This window comes from Carassius carassius, chromosome 41 (assembly GCF_963082965.1).
Source record: "Carassius carassius chromosome 41, fCarCar2.1, whole genome shotgun sequence".
NCBI classification, from domain to species: Eukaryota; Metazoa; Chordata; class Actinopteri; order Cypriniformes; family Cyprinidae; genus Carassius; species Carassius carassius.
Genome location: NC_081795.1, coordinates 21046612 through 21073985, shown reverse-complemented (window position 1 = coordinate 21073985; position 27374 = coordinate 21046612). Strand labels below are relative to the sequence as shown.

Below are 27374 nucleotides of genomic sequence, written 5' to 3'. Positions count from 1 at the left end.
AAAAAATAAAAGATAGACTATACTGCATGTTAGCTTGTTTATTTTTTTCTCATGAGCATGAGCTATCATGCAATAATAATAATAATAATAATAATTAATCACAATCCTAATCACAGGTTGAAGGCTGTAGTTCCAACCAAACAACTTTAAGATGGTTTGCAAACAATTATTAGAACTGCAGTTTCAAATACAAATGCTGAATCATTGAACTATGTGGATAGAAATGGAATTTTCAACCATAATTGGCTTAGATTGCTGATTGATTCTTGAACCTGATTGATTCTTCATGAATCAGACTGACTTAGTTCTCGAGATAAACTCACTGATTCAACTATCCAGTAACACTATAGGCGGAGTATTACAATGAAGTATTTAAAACTTAAAAGCTTCAGTCGCAATTCATTGTAATTGCGCGAAAAAGCAATCATAAATTAATAATTTCTCCATTTATGCTCCACATAAGTCAGTCATGCAGGTTCAGAATAAGTAAATTATGATAGAATGTTACATTTTTGGGTGAACTATTTACATAATTACGTATATCCAACTCAAATCCTGACCACTGTATCAACTAACTAATACAGTAACATCGACATTGGCATGAAACCGAAAGCACTATGACCATATCTATGATATCAGAGGTGTGAGAGCATCCTCTGTTCCATCTAATCAGAATCCACAATGAGAAACAGGAGTTAAAAGAAAAAAATAGAGTGTGAGAGACACTCATCTAGGGAAGGGCTGTTGTCGGGAGGGTGAAGCTGGACTAGAGGCTGATCTATGAAGGGGCGACTGGTTGGGAGACATTCGAGGACTCAATTCGCCCGTTTGAAGACGCCACATCAGCTCTTCATTGGTGCGACTCAGCCGTTTCTTCTCGTTGCTCTCTTTCTCAACATACACCTGGAGGTTGGCATTTTCCTCTGATAGTTGCCTAGTAGAATAGAGGAAACAATCACTGAGCATTCCTTTGTAGCTTTAAAGGGGTCATACACTCTTAAAACTAAAGGTTTTATAAGGCAGTTTTCACAGCGATGCCAAAGAACCTTTCAGTAAACAGACTAATGTGCCTTTAATGGTATAAACTATAAATGTTTTATAAAGACCTGGACATGGCAAGGTTGCGGTCAATCCTGTTCTTCAGGTCTTCATTTTGCTGCTGTAACACCTGAATACGCTCCTCCAACATAACATTCTTTTGGGCCTGTGTAAAAACATTACCAACACACTAAATCACTGAAAAACTCAACATTTCTAATTTCAAAGGGGCATTTTAGCTTTATTCATCTTTATGTACATTAAAAACCTGGAAAATCCAGTCATATCAGAGGCCTAAAATTGTGTTTTACTGTATATTGCAGGCAAGTTGACTGGTGACTAAAAATTGTGTCTTTGTAACTCTTTGTTGTTACTGGATACTTTTTATGGTTGACAAATACAACTATACAAATATATATATATATACAAATATGGGACATTTTTAATTTCCAATAATACTGTAGATAGGCTTGGCTGTGGGGTCTCTGCCTTTCTGAGTACACCTTTAAAGAACTCATGAAATCTGTATCATCTAGACAAATTCCCTTTTGAGACAGCAAGTCTGAGTGAGACAGATGGTAGGAGTGGTCTTTTATTTAATTTTTTAAAATAAGCTTTAATTACACCATGAACCACTCTTGGCTATGTGCTGTTTGGCAGGGGGAGGGATATTGTCATTCTAGAGCATTTGACTGGTCAAAAATCTGTGTACAGCACACATACATTTTAAGTAAGGAATAATTGATGATGGGCCGTTGAATTTTAAGAATTCATTCAATGCATTGGTGGCTGCACCTCAGGCATGCTTAATTTCTAATAATGGAGTCAATTATTCTTATACTACAGTTTAACAAATCTCAATACATTGTATTTCAAGACACACGTCAGGTTTTTGTCCTTAAAATGCTTGTGCATAGGATACATTTCTTGGTCATCTAATCCACCACTTCCGTTGCTAATTCCAAAATGACATTTTAGACCTAGTAACGGAGGCTTGAGCCGTTGATAGTGTAGCATTTGGACCAATCAGATCAGACCATTTTTCATTAGGTTAAACAAATCAATTATTCATTAGATTAACAAATAGTCACAGACCCCTCACCCAATAAACATACTGTGTTCCAGGATGTCTGCGAACAACACCAGGCCCCTGGTTACGATGGCAACCACTACCCCTCAGTCAAGTCAGATAAACTTTTACTACCTAAAAGTATGTAGAGATAATCGTCCTCCTCCTTGGTTCTCTCTAAAACAGACATATAATGCCCATAAAAATGGACTCTTCTCTAATTAATTCATAGGAAAACCTTCCTTTGAATGATCACAATTATACTTCAGGTCACTGTGTATGTTGTTACTGTTCTTGTAAATTGTCTTTTGTATTGTATACTGTTTTATGGATGCTCATGATAGAACCACTCATTCATGTAATCTTACCTATATGTAATCTTACCATGTTTAGTATCTATGAATTCGTCTTCTGATGATCTAAACGAGAGTGTATATAATATGTTGGTACATAGTAATATATATAGTAGTGTTCTAAGAATCCTTAGTAATTTTGCATCAACACCTAATTGAGTTCAATATGCAAATTACCATGCTCTCAGACAAAGGGCCATAAAACTCTCAAGTATTTCCAACCTCCCACTTGAAATTTCAGCCTTTCTCATTGGTCAAGGCCATCCTGAGAGGCGTGAATCTTCTCAGGCCTCACATCAGTGACCTGCCTTCAGTCGGTGGTTCTGTTAGATTCTAAGAAAATGGGGATGCTGAGCTAGTCTTCTAAGGGCACCCTAAGTTCCTGCCAGGACTCAGTCTTGGCATTCCATTCAGCAAAGATCCCTAGGATCTCAGTTGTGTCAGGACTCGGGTATGATCTGTCCTTTTTCTTCCTTATTTTTACTTTGTTTATTTTTTATTTATTTTTTTTTAGTTTCGACTCATTTTTTCACACTTGTATACGTTTTGTTTCATTTTTTTCTCTCCCTCTGAGTTTTATAGATTTTCTCTGTTTTTTTTTCCCTTCGCCCTAGCGCCAGCTGATCTCGCTCAGCAATCTAGGCAGCGGCTTGTCTGACGCACCTGTTCCCTCTATCTCGTTAGTACTCACCCTATTTATTCTGTTTGATTTTCACCTCTCCTTGTCAGTGTGTTCTGTGACGTTTTGGGCGTTTGACCTCCATCCTGTCCTGTTCCTTCTTTCTGGTCTGTACGCTTGTTGGTTTGTCTGCCCAGTTGGTGTAACGTGTGCTTTGCCCTCAGAGGATTTCGGACTGCCCTTCTGGTATTCGACCTGGACTGGTTTTGACCCTGATACTGCCTGCCGTTCTCAGCCCTGTCTGCACCTCGCTTGACCCCTTGTCTGTTCGACCATTCTCCTGCTTACTGTTTTTTGGATTTGTTACCTCCCTCTCTCCTGGTGCGCTCGGGGGCTGAGCGCACGACCTGCCCACTGTGCGGTTGAAAGATAAGACTGTGTTTTTTCCCCTCTCCCCGAGGGGTTCTTGTTTTGTTTGTTGACGCCAAGACGTTCCATTTAATAAAAAAACTATTTTTCAGCCTCATTCCGCTCTTGGGTCCTCATCTGTCCTGACACCACACACTGACCAAAAATGGACCCAGCGGAGAAGTCAACTTGGCAGTCGGCTTTGGAGCATCAGGGAGCGATGTTGGGCCGTCACGAGATGGAACTGTCTTCCACCCGTCACTCTGTGGAGACCTTGTCAGCTCAAATCACGGATTTGGTGGGTCGATTCGATCGTCTCACCCAACGGGAGTTCCCTTCACCGCCTCCTGGGCCTCTCCCATCCGCTCTCTCCTCTGAGCAAAGAGTTAACAACCCCCCCGTGTATTCCGGTGAGCCTACTTGTTGCAAAGCCTTCCTTATTCAATGCGAGGTGGTGTTTTCTCTACAGGCTCGAACCTACGCATCGGATATCTCCAAGGTGGCCTATGTCATCTCCCTGCTCTCAGGTAGAGCACGTGATTGGGGTAATGCAGTATGGGGATCACAGGCAGGGTGCTGTTCTGACTTCGGTTCTTCTAAAGAGGAGATGATTAAGACTTTTGATCAGTCGGTTTTTGGCAAAGAGGCGTCCCGACTGTTAGCGCGTCTTCAACAGGGCAGACGTTCAGTGGCAGATTATTCTGTGCAGTTCCGCACCCTCGCCGCTACTTGCGGCTGGAACGCCGAGGCTCTTATCACTCGCTTTTTAGAGGGACTCAACGACTCTGTCAAGGATGAACTGTTTGCCCGCGAGGTCCCTGAACGGTTGGATGATGTGATCAGTTTGTCCCTCCGCATTGACGCCAGGAGAGAGTTACGCCGTCGAGTCCGAGCGGACTCCGAGCCCATCCCAGAGTGTCGAGGAGTGTGAGCCTATGCAGGTGGATCGCCTACGCCTCACACCCAAGGAGAAACAGCGCCGCCTGCTGGAGGGTCTCTGCCTATATTGCGCAGCTCAGGGACACCGAGCTCACTCCTGCCCTGCTGTTCTTACCTCCGGGAACCACCGGGAGGACCTCAAATTCCTAGTTTGTAAATCTCCATCTGTCCCTTTGGTATTGGGTCATCCTTGGCTCGTTCGTCACGGGCCGAACATTAACTGGGCAGACAATTTAGTTTTGTCATGGAGTCAATATTGTCATACACATTGCCTTCTGTCTGCTTTCTCCCCGCTCTCTGTTTCTGTTTCCCCACAGGAGGAGGCGGATCTTTCTCGAGTTCCTGTTTGCTACCATGATCTGCGGGGGGTCTTCAGCAGGTCCCGAGCTGTGTCTCTTCCTCCCCACCGGCCATACGATTGTGCCATCGATCTCCTCCCTGGCACTTCTCCGCCTCGCGGACGGCTGTACTCTCTCTCCGCGCCCGAACGCGAAGCAATGGAGAAGTATTTAAGTGATTCTCTGGCAGCCGGTATTATTCGTCCCTCTTCTTCTCCGGCCGGGGCGGGGTTCTTTTTCGTGAAAAAGAAGGATGGCTCTCTGCGCCCCTGTATAGACTATCGAGGGTTGAATGACATCACAGTTAAGAATCGTTACCCTCTGCCGTTGATGTCTTCGGCTTTCGATCTCTTGCAGGGACGAATGGAAGACCGCGTTTAACACGCCTCGTGGGCACTTTGAATATGGGGTTCTTCCCTTCGGGTTATCCAACGCCCCAGCTGTCTTTCAAGCACTTGTCAACGACGTGCTGAGGGACATGATCGATAGATTCGTTTTTGTTTATTTAGATGACATTTTAATTTTCTCTTCTTCTCTTCAGGATCATGTTCAGCACGTCCGACAGGTGCTTCAGCGGCTGATAGAGAATCAGCTGTTCGTTAAGGTGGAAAAGTGTGAGTTCCATGTTCAGTCAGTTTCGTTCTTGGGACACATCATCTCGGTGGGGGGGATTCGCATGGATCCTGCTAAGGTGGGGGCCGTCTCCGAATGGCCGGTACCTGATTCCCGCAAGGCGTTACAGCGGTTCCTGGGTTTCGCCAATTTCTATAGGCGATTCATCAGGAACTTCGGGCAGGTGGCGGCCCCTCTGACCGCGCTAACCTCCACCAAGGTTAACTTCCACTGGTCAGCGGATGCCCAAGCGGCGTTCGATGAATTAAAACATAGATTCACTTCAGCCCCTATCCTGGTTACTCCGGATACTTCCCGGCAGTTCGTGGTGGAGGTGGATGCGTCAGAGGTCGGTGTCGGTGCCGTGCTCTCCCAGGTATCCTCTTCAGATAATAAATTGCATCCTTGTGCTTTCTTTTCACACCGTTTGTCTTCCGCAGAACGAAACTACGACATCGGTGATCGCGAGTTGTTGGCGGTTCGTCTGGCCTTGGGGGAGTGGCGTCACTGGCTGGAGGGAGCGGTTGTTCCGTTTCTGGTGTGGATTGACCACAAGAATTTGGAGTACATTCGGTCTGCACGCCGGCTTAATGCCAGACAGGCTCGATGGGCGCTCTTTTTCGGGCGCTTTGACTTCACCCTCTCTTATCGACCAGGGTCCAAGAACGTTAAACCTGACGCGCTGTCTCGTCTTTTCGCTTCTCCAGGCGAGCCGCCCCCCGACACTATTATACCTCCGGGGTGCGTGCTGGGGGCGCTTTCCTGGGGAATCGAGAAGCTCGTCAGACGAGCGCAGGGGGGAGTTGGGGTGCCCGCGGGGTGTCCCACGGGTCTGCTCTTCGTGCCCAGGTCAGTTCGCTCCGCCGTTCTCCAGTGGGGTCACTCCTCCAAGATCATGTGCCATCCAGGAGTGAGGAGGTCGCTGGCTGCCATCCGCCAGCGGTTTTTGTGGCCTGCCATGGCGGAGGATGTACGCCGGTTTGTGGGGGCGTGCCCGGTCTGTGCTCAAAATAAGTAATCTAATTCTCCTCCCGCTGGTCTGTTAATGCCGCTTCCCGTCCCATCCCGCCCCTGGTCCCATATTGCCCTGGATTTTGTGGTTGGACTCCCTCCATCCAGTGGCAATACTGTAATTCTCACCGTAGTGGATCGCTTATCCAAAGTGGTCCACTTCGTTCCCCTTCCTAAACTCCCCTCGGCTAAAGAAACGGCCCGGGTGATCATTGATCACGTCTTCCGGATTCACGGCCTTCCGGAGGACGTGGTTTCTGACAGGGGTCCCCAGTTTGTTTCGCATTTTTGGAGAGAGTTCTGTCAACAGATTGGAGCCTCCGCGAGTCTGTCGTCAGGCTTTCATCCACAGACCAACGGCCAGACTGAGCGCGCCAACCAGGATCTCGGTCGGATGCTCCGCTGCCTGGCATCCCATAACCCCTCCCCCTGGAGTGATCAACTCACCTGGGCCGAGTATGCTCACAACTCATTACCGGTGTCGTCTACAGGTATGTCCCCGTTCATGTGTAGTCTGGGTTATCAGCCCCCTCTGTTTTCTTCCCAGGGCTCCGAGGCAGCTGTCCCCTCAGTTCAGGCTTTTGTTCAACGTTGTCGCCGCACCTGGAGGAGGGCCAGGGAGGCGCCTATCCGAGCTAGGGGACGCGTTAAGACTGCCGCAGACCGCCACCGTAGGTTGACGCCTCATTATGTCTGCGGACAGCGCGTGTGGCTCTCCACCAAGGATTTGCCATTGAGGGTCCCGTCACGAAAATTGGCGCCTAAGTTCGTTGGGCCGTACCGTATTTCCAAGATCGTCAACCCGGTGATGGTCTGTCTCCGGTTGCCCAATTCTCTTCGTCGTGTGCACCCTGTCTTCCATGTGTCCAAGGTTAAGCCTGTCTTGCGTTCTCCCCATTCCCCTACTGTGTCTTCCCCTGTCGCCCCCCCTCCCCCTATTATGGTTGACGGTTCTCCTGCATATAAGGTTAGGAGAATCTTAGACTCCAGACGTCGTGGGCGGGGACATCAGTACCTGGTGGACTGGGAGGGGTATGGTCCGGAGGAGAGATGTTGGGTTCCGGCTCGGGACGTCCTGGACCGCTCGCTCATCGACCAGTTTCACCAACGCGGCCCTTCCTCGGGGGCGCCGGGAGGCGCTCCTGGGGGAGGGGGTACTGTCAGGACTCGGGTATGATCTGCCCTTTTTCTTCCTTATTTTTACTTTGTTTATTTTTTTCGTTTCGACTCATTTTTTCACACTTGTATTCGTTTTGTTTCATTTTTTTCTCTCCCTCTGAGTTTTATAGATTTTCTCTGTTTTTTCTTCCCTTCGCCCTAGCGCCAGCTGATCTCGCTCAGCAATCTAGGCAGCGGGTTGTCTGACGCACCTGTTCCCTCTATCTCGTTAGTACTCACCCTATTTATTCTGTTTGATTTTCACCTCTCCTTGTCAGTGTGTTCTGTGACGTTTTGGGCGTTTGACCTCGATCCTGTCTTGTTCCTTCTTTTGGTCTGTACGCTTGTTGGTTTGTCTGCCCAGTTGGTGTAACGTGTGCTTTGCCCTCAGAGGATTTCGGACTGCCCTTCTGGTATTCGACCTGGACTGGTTTTGACCCTGATACTGCCTGCCGTTCTCAGCCCTGTCTGCACCTCGCTTGACCCCTTGTCTGTTCGACCATTCTCCTGCTTACTGTTTTTTGGATTTGTTACCTCCCTCTCTCCTGGTGCGCTCGGGGGCTGAGCGCACGACCTGCCCACTTTGCGGTTGAAAGATAAGACTGTGTTTTTTCCCCTCTCCCCGAGGGGTTCTTGTTTTGTTTGTTGACGCCAAGACGTTCCATTTAATAAAAAACTATTTTTCAGCCTCATTCCGCTCTTGGGTCCTCATCTGTCCTGACAAGTTGATGTTTCTCTTAGCTCTTTTTTCACTTTCCACTGGGAAGAAACTCCCAATAAACAGAGTCAGAACATCTTTGGATTCATCACTCTTCAAACCCTGAAGAAAGTTATCGCAAGTCCAAAACCTTGAAACCATCAAGACTTTCTTCCAAGACTGCATCCGGACACTTGTCAACAACCAAGGCAATGCAAGTATTGTACATTTAACTAAATGAAACAGGTTTATAAGTATAAGTATAAGCTATAGACCCCGTTATAAACGGCACTGTTGGTTTTACCCAGGTGGATAACTGACTCTTTTCTCAGATTTCTCTAAAGGCTTCATGGCAATTTAATTCTGCTACAGTTACTACTGGAAGCTCACAGATAATTGTAATTAATCATAATTGTAATTATTTATATACATTTCCCTTTTGAGCTAATTTACTACAATAGTAATGCAGGTATGAGAGAGATGAAGAGTGTGTGACTTACAGGAGTCTGTGCATCTCTCAACCGTGTTTAGCAGCAGCGTCTCCACTAATAGCGAAACTGTAAGCTCATCTCATTCAAAAACGTCATTAGTACCTCGCTTGTGAGAAATGACAAACATATTTTAAGTTGCTAATTAATTTTTCTAATAAAATTGTTAGAGCAGCGCTGACAACACATTTCTGTGTGTGTGCATGTTTCCGTGTGAATGTATGTCATACTGTATGTGTGCATGTTTCAGTGGGAGAGAACAGGACAAATAAAACAAAATTTTAAAAACATGGAATTAATTTGTCTTTTTATCTTCTTGTTGTTTGCATGGTCAATGCCATTGTTCCAGGCCCCGTGTAGCTGTTTTTTTCTCTCTCTAGAATCTTTATCTTACTATCACTCTCTGTTTTTTTAAGTGATAAAATATAACTTAATTCACACCATATTTCTGATATTATCGATCAATCTTATCAGATTAATTTTGATCGTTCACTTTTATTTTATATCCGTGAGTGCAGTACACCTGCAAAGCGTTAGCACTCGTTAGCTTGTCATTAGCGTTTTCATTCGAACCTATCACTGTTTTCTTTTCTCCTCTTAGAATTAGAGACACGCATCCAAACTTTAATTGAGGACAGTAAGAATGTTAGGGCCCTAGATACGGCTTTGGATGCGTCTAGCTCAGGGATTCCTGTACATTGTTCGGTTCCGGCAACAGAGCCCCTGCAGCAGGGCAACTGGGTGACAGTGAGGCAGTGTAGTCATGGGTCAAAACACCGCTCTTATGTTCCGATCAAAACATTAAACAGGTTCTCCCCACTCAGTGATGCACCCACTGAAAAACCTGATGAAAGTGCTCTAGTTATTGGTGATTCTATTGTACGGAACGTGAATATAGAGACACCAGCCACCATAGTCAAATGTTTACCGGGAGCCAGAGCGCCTGACATCTTGGCAAATTTAAAAGTGCTGGCTAATGCTAAACGTAAATACACTGTAAAAAATGACTGTGATTTTAACGGTAAAAAACTGTGAAAATGCTACAGTACAAACCTGTTTACTGGTTAACGGTAATTTCCTGTAAACTTTACAGGGAAAAACCGTAAACTTACGTTCCCAGAATTCTCTGCGTTGCATTTCAAATTTTGTTTGAATTTGATGTTTTTTCTTTGAAATAACTATGTTTCTTCTTAATTTTTTCTCATCTGTTATGTTTATTAGGTTTGTATGTTACATAAAATGTTGTTAAATTAATGTTTATTGCATATTTCAGTTTAATGAGTCTCACCATGATGGTGTTTAGTGCTTGTGTGAATGACACCGTGCACCTTCTATGTATCTTATTATTTAAAAGCTGCTTGTGATGGGCTTTGTTTCACCACATGACTCTCTCATCACCACCTGCTTTTGGTGGTTACCAGTGTAATACAAAGGTACAAAACAGATTTCAGTGCTTCAATAAGTTCGTATATTAATATTATATCAGTTAAATTATGGTATTAAACTGTAAATATAAAGTAAAACCGTTAAACCTACAACAATGTAACTGTATTTTTTAAGGTATAAAACCGTTGTTTATAAAAATGTTTTTTCCTAAAGTTAATACTTTTTATTTTACAGTAAATCATTGACTCAAGCACCAGATTTAACCGTAGAAACAACAATGACAATGGCTGCCAACCGTAAAAGAAAAAAATGTTTTACCCGTAACTTTACGGTGGAATTCTGGCAACCCCAGCTGCCAGCGTTTTGCTGTAGAATCTACGTTTTTTTTTTTACAGTGTACAGTAAGATTGTTATTCATGCCGGCGCTAATGATGTTCGATTTTGCCAGTCGGAGATCACTAAAAATAACATTAAAGAGGTGTGTGAACTTGCAAGTACGATGTCAGAGACTGTAATATGCTCTGATCCCCTCCCTGCTTACCGTGGTGACGAGATGCATAGCAGATTGTCATCACTCAATGGCTGGATCTGTTGAAAAGAGACGGTCTTCATCCCTCCTGGGGTGGCGCCACTCTTCTCTCTAGAAATATGGCAAATAGTGTTTATTTTAGTGTATGGCAAATAGTGTTTATTTTAGACCGACCGTCTGCTAGCTGCCTCACGTCACAGAGGTGAGTTAATTCTCAGCACATAGAGACTCTTTCACCTAGATATCACACTATAGAGACTGTGTCTGTTCCCCGAACTAGAAAATACAAAAAAACGTCCAAACCAAGTTAAGATTAACAATTTAATTGAGGTTCAACAAATAAAAAACAGATGCAATATGGATAAACAAATGATAAAGCTTGGCTTATTGAATATCAGATCCCTTTCTACGAAAACACTTTTTGTAAATAAAATGATCACTGATCATAATATAGATGTGCTCTGTTTGACAGAAACCTAGCTAAAACCTGATGATTACATTATTTTAAATGAGTCCATCCCCCAAGATTACTGTTATGAACATGAGCCGCGTCTAAAAGGCAAAGGGGGACGTGTTGCTTCAATTTATAACAACGTTTACAGGATTTCTCAGAGGGCAGGCTTCAAGTATAACTCGTTTGAAGTAATGGTGCTTCATATAACATTATCCAGAGAAACAAATGTTAATGATAAATCCCCTGTTATGTTTGTACTGGCTACTATATACAGGCCACCAAGGCACCATACAGACTTTATTAAAGAGTTTGGTGATTTTACATCCGAGTTAGGTTCTGGCTGCAGATAAAGTTTTTATAGTTGGTGATTTTAATATCCATGTTGATAATGAAAAAGATGCATTGGGATCAGCATTTATAGACATTCTGAACTCTATTGGGGTTAGTCAACACGTTTCAGGACCTTCTCATTGTCGAAATCATACTCTAGATTTAATACTGTCACATGGAATTGATGTTGATAGTGTTGAAATTATGCAGCCAAGTGATGATATCTCAGATTATTATTTAGTTTTGTGCAAACTTCATATAGCCAAAATTGTAAATTCTACTTCTTGTTACAAGTATGGAAGAACCATCACTTCTATCACAAAAGACTGCTTTTTAAGTTATCTTCCTGATGTATCCAAATTCCTTACCATATCCAAAACCTCAGAACAACTTGATGATGTAACAGAAACTATAGACTCTCTCTTTTCTAGCACTTTAAATACAGTTGCTCCTTTACGCTTAAGGAAGGTTAAGGAAAAAAGTTTGACAACATGGTATAATGAGCATACTCGCACCCTAAAGAGAGCAGCCCGAAAAATGGAGCGCAGCTGGAGGAAAACAAAACTAGAGGTATTTCGTATTGCTTGGCGGGAACGTAACCTATCCTACAGAAAAGCATTAAAAACTGCTAGATCTGATTACTTTTCTTCTCTTTTAGAAGAAAACAAACATAACCACAGGTATTTATTCAATACAAGTGTTGACATTTCCCAACACCACAGCAGTAATGACTTTATGAACTACTTTACTTCTAAAATCGATACTATTAGAGATAAAATTGCAACCATTCAGCCGTCAGCTACAGTATCGCATCAGACAATGCACTATAGACCCCCTGAGGAACAGTTCCACTCATTCTCTACTATAGGAGAGGAAGAATTGTATAAACTTGTTAAATCATCTAAACCAACAACATGTATGTTAGACCCTATACCATCTAAGCTCCTAAAAGAGGTGCTTCCAGAAGTCATAGATCCTCTTATCCTCTGACTTGATTGCAAATAAATGCACAGACACTATTTAACTGAACAGAGATGATATCACTCAATTCAATAATGAACTGCCTTTAACTATCATTTTGCATTATTGACACACTGTTTTCCTAATAAAAGGTTATTCAGTTGCTTTGACACAATGTATTTTGTTTAAAGCGCTATATAAATAAAGGTGACTTGACTTGACATTGTGGGTTTTGTTTATTTTGCTACTGTAGGCTGTAAGGACTTTTGGAGCAACAAATCATTTACAAAGGGATATCAACATGGAAATACTTCAGCTGTGCATTTCCCTGAAAATAATTGCATATCTTACAATGTTCGTTAACCAAACAGATTCAAACGCTTCAACAGCCCGTGGTATAAATGTGTATATCTGATAAAGTGAATTTTGTTTATGAGTACAGGAACAGAATCTTCATCACATCTTTAATATTTAAAGCTATCTTTAACATTTTTTTTATGTTTCTCAATTTTATTTACCATTTTTTCCAGCTCTGAAATTTTGAGCTCCTGTTGATGAATCTGCTGATTCTTCATCTCCAGAACCCCTTTAAGACTCTTCAGGTCCTCCTCAATATGCTGATACGGAGCAAGAGCATCCTGTACACACGCAAACAAAAAACAGATGCAAACTACTACATATATACATCCCAGAACTATCCATATAATTAAAGTCAAAGTCAAAGTCACCTTTATTTATATAGCGCTTTAAACAAAATACATTGCGTCAAAGCAACTGAACAACATTCATTAGGAAAACAGTGTCAATAATGCAAAAATGATAGTTAAAGGCAGTTCATCATTGGATTCAGTGATGTCATCTCTGTTCAGTTAAATAGTGTCTGTGCATTTATTTGCAATCAAGTCAACGATATCGCTGTAGATGAAGTGTCCCCAACTAAGCAAGCCAGAGGCGACAGCGGCAAGGAACCGAAACTCCATCGGTGACAGAATGGAGAAAAAAACCTTGGGAGAAACCAGGCTCAGTTGGGGGGCCAGTTCTCCTCTGACCAGACGAAACCAGTAGTTCAATTCCAGGCTGCAGCAAAGTCAGATTGTGCAGAAGAATCATCTGTTTCCTGTGGTCTTGTCCTGGTGCTCCTCTGAGACAAGGTCTTTACAGGGGATCTGTATCTGGGGCTCTAGTTGTCCTGGTCTCCACTGTCTTTCAGGGATGTAGAGGTCCTTTCTAGATGCTGATCCACCATCTGTTCTGGATACGTGCTGGATCCGGGTGACTGCAGTGACCCTCTGATCTGGATACAGACTGGATCTGGTGGCCACGGTGACCTCGGAACAAGAAAGAAAAAGACAAATATTAGCGTAGATGCCATTCTTCTAATGATGTAGCAAGTACATAGGGTGTTATGGGAAGTGTTTCCGGTTCCGGTTTACCTAATTAATGCAGACTAAAAATCCTTTAACGGATTTGGATAATAAAAGCATATTAGTATGTTATGTGTATGCCAGGTGGTTAAAGAGATGGGTCTTTAATCTAGATTTAAACTGCAAGAGTGTGTCTGCCTCCCGAACAATGTTAGGTAGGTTATTCCAGAGTTTGGGCGCCAAATAGGAAAAGGATCTGCCGCCTGCAGTTGATTTTGATATTCTAGGTATTATCAAATTGCCTGAGTTTTGAGAACGTAGCAGACGTAGAGGATTATAATGTAAAAGGAGCTCATTCAAATACTGAGGTGCTAAACCATTCAGGGCTTTATAAGTAATAAGCAATATTTTAAAATCTATGCGATGCTTGATAGGGAGCCAGTGCAGTGTTGACAGGACCGGGCTAATATGGTCATACTTCCTGGTTCTAGTAAGAACTCTTCCTGCTGCATTTTGGACTAGCTGTAGTTTGTTTACTAAGCGTGCAGAAAAACCACCCAATAAAGCATTACAATAATCTAACCTTGAGGTCATAAATGCATGGATTAACATTTCTGCATTTGACATTGAGAGCATAGGCCGTAATTTAGATATATTTTTGAGATGGAAAAATGCAGTTTTACAAATGCTAGAAACGTGGCTTTCTAAGGAAAGATTGCGATCAAATAGCACACCTAGGTTCCTAACTGATGACGAAGAATTGACAGAGCAACCATCAAGTCTTAGACAGTGTTCTAGGTTATTACAAGCAGAGTTTTTTGGTCCTATAATTAACACCTCTGTTTTTTCAGAATTTAGCAGTAAGAAATTACTCATCATCCAGTTTTTTATATCGTCTATGCAATCCATTAGTTTTTCAAATTGGTGTGTTTCACCGGGCTGCGAAGAAATATAGAGCTGAGTATCATCAGCATAACAGTGAAAGCAATACGAAAGCAATAGTAGCGGCCCTAGTACTGAGCCTTGAGGTACTCCATACTGCACTTGTGATCGATAGGATACATCTTCATTCACTGCTACGAACTGATGGCGGTCATATAAGTATGATTTAAACCATGCTAATGCACTTCCACTGATGCCAACAAAGTGTTCAAGTCTATGCAAAAGAATGTTGTGGTCAATTGTGTCAAACGCAGCACTAAGATCCAATAAAACTAATAGAGAGATACACCCACGATCAGATGATAAGAGCAGATCATTTGTAACTCTAAGGAGAGCAGTCTCAGTACTATGATACGGTCCAAATTTTTCTTTTAATACCACTGGCAATACACACACTCACAAAATAATATCAAGAACAGTACCACTATTTGCTCATCTGTGCTTCTGCGCAGTGCTTCTTCAAAGCGTTTGGCCCGGTCTCGTAGAGCACAGTTCTGAAATGTCAAGGTGTCCACCTGATCCTAAACACAGCAGAAACAGAACATAAACACACACCCTTACACATGCCATTATACATAAAAGGGTCAAGACAATGTACAATGCATGATGGCATTAAAAGTGAGGACACACAGTACCTGCAGTGAGAGCCTGAGCTTCTCAAATTCCTCTTCCATTGACTTCTTTTGCTGCTCATGTGCCATCTTCAGGTCTAAAAACAAATAATCAGTTCATGTTAGTACCTGATGAAAATTTGTGCTGTCAAACAATTAATCACATCCAAAATAAAAGCTAGTTTTTGTTTTTCTAATATTTTGTAAACAAAAACTAGACTATACACATATACATACACACAGGTGCTGGTCATATAATTAAAATATATAATAATAGAATGGAATATATAATTAGAATATGTAAGCAACATTTTAATTTTCTTGGATGTGATTAATCGTTTGACAGCACTAAAAATAATTAACATTTAACCGACAGATTTTTTTTTAGCTGTCTGTAGTTGTGTTGTTAGCAGGGACTTCCACCAGATATCAATAGAGCTCTCATAGTGGTAAATGAGAGCTAAACCTATATGGTATTGTATAGCTTTTAGGCCAGGAAGCCCTAATAATGATGTTTAGAGCCTTGTTTCCACCACAGGAACTTTACCCAGAAACTAGGGACTTTGGCCTGGTACTAGGTGGGTTTCCACCGCAAGAACCGGAAACTAAAAGTTCCAGGTAAAAAAAAATGCCCCTCAGAAAGTCCCTTGCCGGACCTGCGATAATTCCTACCCAGCCAAACACGGTCGTTGAGCACCATTAAGCATCATCGCGACAGCTGCTCTCCTCGCCAAGCCACACGTCGTGGCAAATAGACCGTGCAAGCCCCGAGCTCGCCTCGCTCGACACAACGATCGTGTCGCCCAAGACCGAGCGCTCCTCGAGCAGCAGTAGCAGCCATTCAACCAGCCTGGGCCGCACCCCAGTTCTCACCGCAGCAAGCCTCTCTCACTTCCCGCCGCGGCTCAGCCTTTCACCGCAGCTTTTCCGGCCGAGGCTCAGTTTGAGGCCGCTTCCTCTAGCGGCGCAGACCACGTGACGTAAACCAATACATTTTCAGGCAAAGACGCTAAAAGCAGGTTCGCGGCTAAAGTTCGTTAAACGATGTCATGACGCAGTTCCGTCTTCTTCTTCTACTAGTGTTTCATGGCGGTTTTGGTAAACCAGTAGGTGCGTTACTGCCACCTGCCGATCTGGAGTGTGGAGTGCGCATAGATTTGGAAGACAGACACAAACGTAGTTCTGTCGGACGACGATGCCACTTTAACCACGAAGCCAAGGCATTATTTCCAGAGTCTTCATCCACACCGAAATGTCCAATACATTACATTCGCCTTACCGCGCATGTTTAAACCTCACTGAAATGATACAGACATAAGTTTCATGATATATAAAAAAAATTGAAATTTTAATTTCCATGCAAGTATTCTGGCAGGACCAATTTATTTAGGGACCAATTTCACCATTCACTGGCGTGATCTCTCAAAATTCATCCAAAACGCAACTGCCCTCATGTTTTGACGCAGGACAGCAAGCGTGAGTAAAATTTCTGTTGCCTTTTTAGGACCGTAATACAAAAACAGGCAAGTAAATATCTTTAGAAACCACTTGGAAGCGAATAGCACACAACTGATATAAACCGATTTGCTCACAAACATCGCCAACGGCCCAAGTTTATCATCGTTTCACTTTCACAGCACGTTAAACATCACTCTCTTACTTGATCTGGACAAACCGTGCATAAATGGAAATCTAAAGACTCTAGCTTCGATATTTGACCAATGTTTCGATAAAACATTGTTTCAGTGACAGTTATTTAGTAATTTTATGTCAGGAAAACAATTCCGATTCCTGAAGGGTAAACGTTGAAGTGTCAGCTCGTGGATCATGTATCTAGTCAGAAAGAATCATGAGCAGAAACCTTTTTATTTTGGGTATGTAATTTATGTCTCCATGCCAAAAAATGGGGGGTGACTGGTAAGGGGCTAACGTTACTGCTATAATCATGTCTTTCGGTACAACGTCTTACAAGACTAATCATGCTCCATCGTTTCCAAAAGCCTCTGTTTCCACAGTCCATACTACCATGTGAAAGCAACGTTCCAAATGTATCCGTTGGAGACTAAAAAGGCCGGAGGCCAAATGAGAGGAAAGATGCTTTTCCAACAGGAACATAATAATGTGGAAAAGGCTTGAGGAATTGTCAAATCAGGCAACCAATTGCTAAGCTGGCAACACAGTAGGCTACCCATTCATTTTTTAGCTTGCCCCATCAAATGTTACTAACCCTTTTACTCTTCCCACAGCCAACATCTATAGCAGCCGGAGCATGCTCCGCAGGCGGCCCAAGCAGCTATCTCTCCTCCGCTCCGCTTCTCATGCTCCCCTTTACTTCTCTGTTCTCCGCATCTCCCCACTGCTGCTGCAGTGTCTGCTCCCCTAGGAGACTTTTCCGTATCTCCTCACTGCCGCAGCAGTGTCTGCTCCCGCAGGAGCCTTTTCCGTATCTCCTCACTGCCGCGCAGGAGCCTTTTCCGTATCTCCTCACTGCCGCAGCAGTGTCTGCTCCCGCAGGAGCCTTTTTCATATCTCCTCACTGCCGCAGCAGTGTCTGCTCCCGCAGGAGCCTTTTCCGTATCTCCTCACTGCCGCAGCAGTGTCTGCTCCCGCAGGAGCCTTTTCCGTATCTCCTCACTGCCGCAGCAGTGTCTGCTCCCGCAGGAGCCTTTTCCGTATCTCCTCACTGCCTCACATCACCTCCGCTCGAAAGGTATGCCATGCATCCTAGGTTGCGGTGATAGTATCATGTATTGACAATAGCCAAGACGATATTTGGCTCATTCTCCAATCAATGTTTTTTATTATCATTATTAGGTGGCCTACCATAAATCAGCTATCAAACTGCTCCGTTATCCCATCTCAGCACTGCATTTCACGCTCTCCCGTGCTCTCAAAGGATGATTCGAGCCCATAGGCGGTGAAGAAGTCTCCATCCACAAATAGACATACATCGTTGCAGATATAAGGTATTCCATCGTACTGTAACAGAAAAATCCGATACGTGCCATATTTTAAACGAGCTCTCACTAACGGAGTTTAATGCCACAGTTACGTTAGAATGCATCTCATTCTTGTTTCCGGGGCGGCGCGTCGGTCCCATCATGAGGCACGTGGTCCGGAGCGCGCATGACCAAGGCATCAGTTCACTCCACTCCAAATATATGAACTTACCTGTTTTTGAATACCTTATATTTAAAGCGTTCGTTTACGTCCATATTAGGGTTAAATCGTTGGACTTTAAATGAAATCTACAATTGTTTTTGCACCGGTGACTGATTTTGCAGTACATTTAGACTGATAACTTCCGTGTGCAGATGCGGAAAATTTGTCACAGGACAAGTGAGATGACAGTAGTGCCAACTACATGAACTAGCTGTTCTAAATATAGTATTTTATATTTAATGCCAGTTATCAGTACGTCTGAAAGTATATTTTTCGATTATTGGTGATTCCATAGGCTCTTTTTCGTGCACCTGCATGGTTAAAATTGCAAATAGTAAGCTCTGACAAGAATAAAGAATCTTTCTCTTACTCCACCCATGCACGATTACATCGTCGATATGTAACATCGATCTCACATGCTGACAATATGATGATTTGACAATGACCACATCGCTGATTCATGGCACCTATTTGGGGTACACTGGTACAGGAAATTCAACTTATATTTTGCACGCTTAATTTCAAATACAATGACTGCACCAAGATTTTTCTGACTCGTTATCGGAAGCAGCTCATCAGATTTGCTAAACAATTATTCAAGTAAGCCTCACAGCGTCTACCCTCGTAGACAACCAAATCGTCCTTAGTATTGAACTAAGGCAGGCGGTGCAAGAGTGCTCCTGGTTGAGCCAACCTTTGCCTTCTCCGTTCAACTATCAGCAAAGCTTACTCGTATGACATCGTGAGTATTAAACTCCTGTCAGATGCTGCAAGAGCTTTCCCGCTTCAATATTGGACTTTCCGTCCGACCACCAGCAAAGCTTACCAGATTAAAAAAAAATAATAATAATTCAGTTTGCGACACGTACCTATCGAACACCAATGAGTACATCGCAGCTAAAACAAATTTTCCCTCCGATGGCAAGACGTAGCCATCCAATACCGCAAATTAAGCTTTCGCCGAACACCAACGGGTGCTTCGCAGATAAAACAATCTCAATTTTCCCTCTGATGGCCGGAGAGACTACCCATCCGGTGTCTCAAATTTAAAAAAACAAAACAATAAAAAAACACCGGATGCTGGCCATAGCCTCCCAGCCAGATAACCTTAACTTTTCTATCCTATGGTCGGCGAGGCTTCTCTCTTCGATGCCAGGAGCTCGAGCTCCCATTGGATGCTGATGAGAGCCTCCCGGCCAGACAACCTCACCTTTTCCATTCTGCGGCCAGCAAGGCTTACCCGTTTGTTGACAGGAGCCACACTCCCTTCAGACGTAGGTGAAGCCCCCGGGTACCATTCTTGCCTTTCTGTCTTACGTACGGAGAGGTTTACCCATCCAATGCACGTAGGTGAGAGCCTCCTGGCTAGACAACATTATCTTTTTTAGACAACCTGGCCAGCGAGGCTTAACCGTTCGATTCCGGGAGCTAAGCTCCTGTTGGATGAAGGTAAGAGCCTCCCGGCTAGACAACCTTTTCCATCCTTCAGCCAGAGAGGTTTACCCGTTCGATTCCTGGAGCTAAGCTCCTATCGGACGTTGGTCAGAGCCTCCCGGCTAGACAACCTGACCTTTTCCATCCTTGGCCAGCGAGGCTCACCCGTTCGATGCGAGTGCTCCCATCGGACGCCGGCAAGAGCCTCCTGGCCAGACAAACACGACCATTACACGTGGTTTAGGTCGCAAAACCCATAAGCAAGCCGTCTGATGCCGCAAGTACCAAACACACAAATAAACCCTCCCTCCTTCCTACGGTCGTCAAGGCTTACCCGTCTCATGCCGTGAGTAGCAAACTCCCATAAGACGTCGACGAGAGCCTCAAGACCACACAAACTTACCTTTTCCATCCTACGGCCTGCGAGGCTTATCCAGTTGTTTCCGGGAACAGGAAGTCCCCGTTGGATGCTGGCGAGAGCCTCCTGGCCACCTAATGTGGCTTACCCGTTCGATGCGTGTGCTCCCTACGGACGCCGGCAAGAGCCTCCCGGTTAGACAACCTTACCTTTTCCTTTTCTATGGTCAGCGAGGCTTACCCGTTCGATGCTTGTGCTCCCTTCGGACGCCGGCGAGAGCCTCCTGGACAGACAACCTTTACCTTTCCACTCTACGGTCGGCGAGACTTAACCCGTTCGATGCATGTGCTCCCTTCGGACATCGGTAAGAGTCTCTCGGCCACGCAACTTACCTTTCCATTTGACGGTAGGCGAGGCTTAACCATCCGACGCTACGAGTCTCGACCTCTCGCCAAATCCTGCAAAAAAAAAATAAATAAAAAAAATAAAATAAAAAAACTCTCAGCTACCCTCACATCTTTTAACCCCGCCTGGCGAGGCTTACCCGTTCGATGTTCTGAGTTTAATGCCCCATCAGATGCCGCGAGAGTCCTCCATGGCGGGTTTTCCTTTCCACTCTCCCCGTCCGGCGAGGCTTACCCGTCTGATGCGTGCGCTCCCTTCAGACGGCTGGCGAGAGTTCTCCCGGTCGGGCCTATGCTTGCCGGCTGCAAGCGAGTCTCATCCATCCGATGCCGTGAGTCGGGATCTCCCTTCGGATGTCGTCAGAGTCCTCCTTGTCGGCCAGCCCAAAGCTTTTTATCTGCCAAACTGAGAGGACCCAGACGTCCGTCATCCTGAGTCTCAATCTCCTGTCGGAGGCTTCATGGGCCCTCTCGGTCAGCATTAGGCCCTTCACCCACTGAATAGCAGGGGCTATCAGCCAGTAGGGCCCGTATGCCGACACTGTGACCTATTCTGGTCGAGGCAACTCGGGTCCTCCCGGTCGGGCACCACAACTACGCTGCTCCTCCTCATCAGCCGGTAGGGCTCACCGTTCCAACACCACAGCTCCCGTTGAGCATCGGCTCGAGCCCTCGAGGGCCCACTCTCCCAACGCCTAAGTCGCTCCCTCCGGAGTACATAGGCCCTTCCAGCCTGCCAACGAGATGAATTCTCAGAAAACCAAATCAGCCCCCGCCAGTACTCTATGCTATTTTTGGGGGGTGTTCTTTAAACTGGCGGCACTCCTCTTATACATTTGGGGGGTACTCTAGGTTCGGGCCATTCCCAAGCTCAAAGCCCTTCCCCGTACAGCACGCCAAATACGCATACCATACCTCAGCTAATTATATGTACGCATGAACTAGTGAAATTACGTTTTTATTAACAAGATTCGGGAGGAGCGCGTCAAATACTTAGCCTAATTAACACAGGTGGACCATAATCAAGTAATCAATCCCATAGTATAAATATCGCTGACTTACCTCTATCCTTTGACGGTTTATCAGCATCCCTCCTCCACCCCATCTCCTCACTTTGAGTTCACTTTATAAATAGATGGGGAAGGGGGGGTACTCTAGGTTCGGGCCATTCCCGAGCTCGGAGCCCTTCCCCGGACAGCACGCCAAATACGCATACCATACCTCAGCTAATTATATGCAAGCGTGAACTAGTGAAACATAGTTCACGCAGCATTGTGATTTCAACCACCATTTATTCAGATCATTTTCAAAATATTACTGTTATTGTGTCATGAAATGTAATTTTAAAAGTATTTCAGGCGAGAATGTAGATGTTTAAAAGACAGCGCCTATTTAAAAATGTTTCTCGCTGATTTCGAGACAGTCAGCTCCACGCGATCAGCGGGAGCTTAGTTTTCATGTATCCACTGAGAGTAGCCTCACCTCGGCAAGACCATCTGATATGTGCCGCTGGCTCTGATGTCTCTTTTTCGGTTCAACATAAAATATAATTTGTTTTGGGTAAATCTAACAGGTAATCTTTGGTCTGTATTCAATTTATCTATATGTTAAAATGAAAATAAAAAAGGCAAATTGATATAATATTTCATTTCATTGGAATGGTTGCATATATATATATATATATATATACACACATTTCCCTAAATACCGTAATTCCTCAAATAAAAACCGGTAGTCAAATAAACGCTGGGCCTCTTATAGTATCTAACACGGACAAATAAAGGCCGATCTTAAATAATGGCCAGGGAAAATTTGTGCAGCAGAGCCAGATAATGAACGTACATGCCCACTGCCGGAGCGTTTCTCGTTCTCGAGTCAAGAACCAGTTGCATCGGTTTTCGGATCACCAGTACACTGAACCAAGAACCGTTTCTGTCAGACGCGTCTGATTCGAGAACAGAGGAGAGGAGCTGATGATACTGCGCATGCGTGATTCAGCGTGAAGCAGACTGACGCACAGAGCGTCTGAACCAAACTGATTCTTTTGGTGATTGATTCTGAACTGATTCTGTGCTAATGTTAGGATCTCTGTCCACTGGAACGCTATCGTTTTAAATTTAAAACGGGTTATTTAAAACAATTACTTATCAAACAGATGGAATTAGAAATAAAGGCCTGCTTCAAATAAAAGCCTGTTACCTTCTGCAGTTCAGGTAAATAAATGACCCGGCTTTTATTTGAGGAATTACGGTAAGTACATTTCTGCTGCTATTATTATGCTAAATGAAAACGAAAGGAGGCAGTGGTATTTGATATCCTATTTCATTTTATTGTAAATATACAGAACAGAAAATTGCAGTAGCCAAGACGAGCTGACTGATGTTATCAAATGCGCTGCTGTTTGCAGAATTACCGGATTTGCCTTAACTACCGAGGATGCAAGTCCAGAATCAGCCTTTGTATTGAGAAACGCGCACAGACCTACATCACCAGACTATTTTCCCGGTACTTTAGACCACGGTGGAAACACAGAAAGCAACAGGTCTGGGGGGAAAAAAGTTACTGGTACAAATGTTCCGGGTAATTTCGGTGGAAACGCGGCATAAGTAGGCAGCTCTCTAGGTCTTTAGAGACAGTTGCTTCAATTTCTGGGAGTGTGATGGATATGTCTGTCAGCAGGACTCACTCTTGACAGTTCTTGTGTGTTCTTCCTGTAAAGTGACCAATGTGGCACCATGTGTCGCTTCCATCTCCATCACGGCCCTCTCATGTATTTCATTCATTTCCTCGATCTAATATGAAAAAAAAAAATGGTTGTCATTAAAAAAAAAAAAAAAAAGTTTTTACAAGACACTCGGGAATATTGGCTCTGTATCCTGACTGGTCATTTAAAACATTTTACAATGTATATTTGACTGTTGTCTATAAAAAATACTGTAATAAATTGTTTTAATCTCATATCACTCTGTTGTCTCTCTCTTTATTAATACCAAACCAATTTAGATTAGCACTATGTTTCATTTGAGACTTGTGGACAGTTTGAACAGTTTTCTGAAAATTGTCTTTGTGATCTTCCTTGGTGAACTTAGAAGCTTTGCTACTAAGTTATAAATCTCCACTCACACAGATGCCACTGGTGAACCAAGATGGTTGTTATTGGCTGGTTGCAAAATTTAATCAAGCAATGGCGACAAAATATGCTATACTTTTTATGCATACACTAGAGTATGTATACAGTGCACATGATGCTAACTTAATAAAGTGTGTTTTTCTGTACACATACTCTGAGCATTTGTGTCAAAACTGAAGGATATTTTGGGCTTAAGGGAAGAATGATTAGTGCATCATCAGACTACAAAGACATGTAACCACCTTCAGGGCTTTCTTAACCCAAGCCTTTATACCTTGAAGTCCTTTGTTTACAGTGCTAAAATAAATGACTCTTCCAAGGTGTGTCAATGATAATCTTGGCCTTTACACCCTGTTACTTCCTCATCTCACCAGTTCCTGGTGCTGGGAACGCAGCTGCACCAGGTGGCTGTTCTGCTGTTGCTGGAGTCGCTGTATCTCAGAGGTACACTCCTCTACCAGTCTCTGCTGTAGGGCCTTGAGCTCCTGCTGTTGCTCCTCTTGTAGTCCTTTCAGCTCCCACTCAAAACTCTACTCCAGTTGAGCCTTCTCACCCTGCAGACACTCCCACCGCTGAACACTGACCACTAGAGATACAAATAATTTGCTAAAGTCAGTGAAAGGGCCTGTTTAACCTTCAAAAAATGTTGATGTTGATAAATTTGCAACCCTGTCACTTTTAATCTTGGTACTTATTCTGGTGGAAAAAAAAAAAAAAAACATGAGCCGTTTTATTTTCTATTCATTAAATATGGGGTTTGTAAATTGCAAAATTTGCACTTTAAAACACATCTACATTTTTTTATCTTAGCATTAAAAAATCTGATTTGTGTGATTTTTTATTTTATAGCAAACAAATTAATAAATCAAAATCAAAATGTCACTTAATCAAAAAAAAAGGAACAGAAAAAGAAAAAGGAAAAAAGATTCAGATTAAGCATATTTAAATCTATCACTTAGGTAGCCAATTATGACACCAAATACTGGTTTGATAAATTAAAATTTCCCATTAATTAAAGTTTTTTTAACCTCAGAGCCAGAGCAGATGTAACCACATCATCTCTGATCCTGGCTAAGTGCAGGGACAACTCTCTCTCCTTCACGGCAGCATTCTCACTCTGCAAAATATACACAGAACCTGCAAGCTCACATGAGTGTAAGGGACAATTACGGAGAGGAATGGATTTAAAAATGTGCTCAAAGCATTGTCTAATTATTTATTTAGTAATAATGAACAATTTAGTAATAAATCGACATGAATGAATGAATCTGAGGAAAACTACAGAACCTTGTGCATGCCTTTTAAAATAAAATAAAAAATAAAATAAAAAAACAATATTTGCAAGCAATCATTTAAAGTGCAAGAGACAATGATATTACAGTAAAGTAAGATAAAACACATTTAGTAAAAGTGGAATTCGACACACACATAAGAGAAAGAGAAGAGCTTCCCTCTCCTTGAACAACCTGTAAACAACATTTTCTTTAAACCTAACACTAGACACTAAAATATTATTGTGCATTAGCCAGGATGCATTAGCCATTTACTTCAGCATAATAATCTATTCTTCATATTGTAAAACTTTTAATTTAAGAAGACACACAAAACTGACCTTCTACAGACAGAAACAAGAGGTGGGCAGCATGGCCAAATTTTTTATTTATTGGAACGATGTATATCAAAATATAGCTATTTTTAATTTATTTGATCTTCATTATTAAAAATAATCACAAAAATGCAAATAAACAATAATGTAGGACTAATACAATTTAAGATAGATGTAGATGTAATAAAGATTATTATAAAGATCCTTGATGTTATTCATGTACAGTAGTCTAACAGCATTTCAGTAAGAAATAAAATATTGATTAAATGTAAAATAAGACTGCAGTTTCTACACTGAATTAAATTAGATAATTGTTAAAGCTGCTTAAGTAATTCAGTCAAGAGCAGTGCGTTTTCTCTTTGTCTTATTGTCAGATTACAATTAAGGATATAGACAGCAGTAGGTATGTTAGGCTACTGTCACTTCAAGATGCATACATGGATCCAACATATTGATACATAATTACATTTTTTATGTTTACTTAAGACACATTTACATTTACATTTATCCATTTAGCTGACGCTTTTATCCAAAGCGACTTACAATTGCTATATATATGTCAGAGGTCGCACGCCTCTGGAGCAACTAGGGGTTAAGTGTCTTGCTCAGGGACACATTGGTGTCACACAGTGGATTCGAACCCGGGTCTCTCACACCAAAGACGTGTGTCTTATCCACTGCGCCAACACCACCACCACAGACACAACTGACTGTGTTTGTGTGTATACCATCAAGCATATCTACCCTTTATTATTTCACTTCCTTTTTTTTATTGCGTCAACTTGTCAAAAATTAAACAGTCCTGTGGAACAATCCAGTGCAAGAGGATGGCTCAAGTGTTTTCACAGTCAACAATGAAGATTAGCACCTAAAAATGTGGATATTTAGCTGTTAAAGGGGCTCTATGTAGAATTCAGAAACTCTTGTTATTAGCGACACCAGTGGCCATTAAATGAACTGCAGCCAGCAACTTACTGCTTGTGCTCGTGCACACACTCCATAGTCATGCAAGCGAGTGATGGCCAAAACAGTGAGTGAACATGACTCACTGACATCATGTCAACAGATGAGGATCATTAAATTTATGAAAGCTAATGGAGTTCTATCAGTCAACAGGTTTCATCTTGTTTTTTTTTTTTTTTTTTTGTGTGTTACATGCTGTTGTCACATTGGCAATAAAAAGTGATTAAAACTTGAAAATGCTTTCATAAAGCCCCTTTTAAAATTTCATTTTGCCCATAGAAACAAAGTAGTTAACTTACAAGCAAGCAATTTCCTAAGTTCATCAAGCAGCATAGCTATTTACAAATTGCTCTTTTCTTCTGTCCTGTAATAACATTCTGTGATCAATATCTGATCGTATATATTGTAGTACATACTAAACCAGGACCATATCAGTTTCTTTCATTGTTTTTTTTGTTTGTTTGTTTTTTCAGTTGGATCCAACCATGAGCGAATTAAGTCTCCATCTATGGATCCAACAGGATGTCATTTGATTCACTTGCATCCAGCCAAAAACTGTAATATGCTAGAGTTCATCACAGGTGAAGAAAGTTACTCTATTATCTGAGAATAAAATTACGTAATTGAGTATTTTAAGCATTTTAAATACAAAGTATTGTCTACAAAAGACATCCGATTTATTTATTCATTTATTTTGTTCACATATCCAATATGCAAACAATATGCAAACAAGCACTCACAACAGCTTAACAACAACATGGAAACATCCTATAATCCACCCTGTGTAGTGATCACACAGCAACATGTAAAAAAAGAACTTACAACACTGTGGCAACTACAGAACATCCTAGCAACCATGTAGCAACACTACGTGGCAACTACCCAGAAAATCCTAGCACAAACAACCACTCACAACAGAAACCATCTAGCAACACCCTAGCAACGACCCCAAATACATAAGAGGTCACACAATAACCTGCAAAAAACAACCCACAACACCTTAGAAACCAC

The 27374-nt window shown here is 42.7% G+C and overlaps 1 protein-coding gene and 1 long non-coding RNA gene across 2 annotated transcripts in view; both read right to left on the bottom strand.

Moving 5' to 3' along the window:
• LOC132122955 (uncharacterized) overlaps nt 1-27374 on the bottom strand; it is a 489820-nt gene that overhangs the window by 56818 nt on the left and 405628 nt on the right. The window lies entirely within an intron of this gene.
• Nucleotides 103-24585, bottom strand: LOC132122989 (microtubule-associated tumor suppressor candidate 2-like). Its single transcript, XM_059533526.1, is given in 8 exon segments — nt 103-934; nt 1107-1204; nt 12908-13027; nt 15118-15216; nt 15331-15404; nt 23351-23456; nt 24166-24348; nt 24574-24585. Coding segments are annotated over 8 exon segments (900 nt in total). The 3' UTR covers nt 103-726.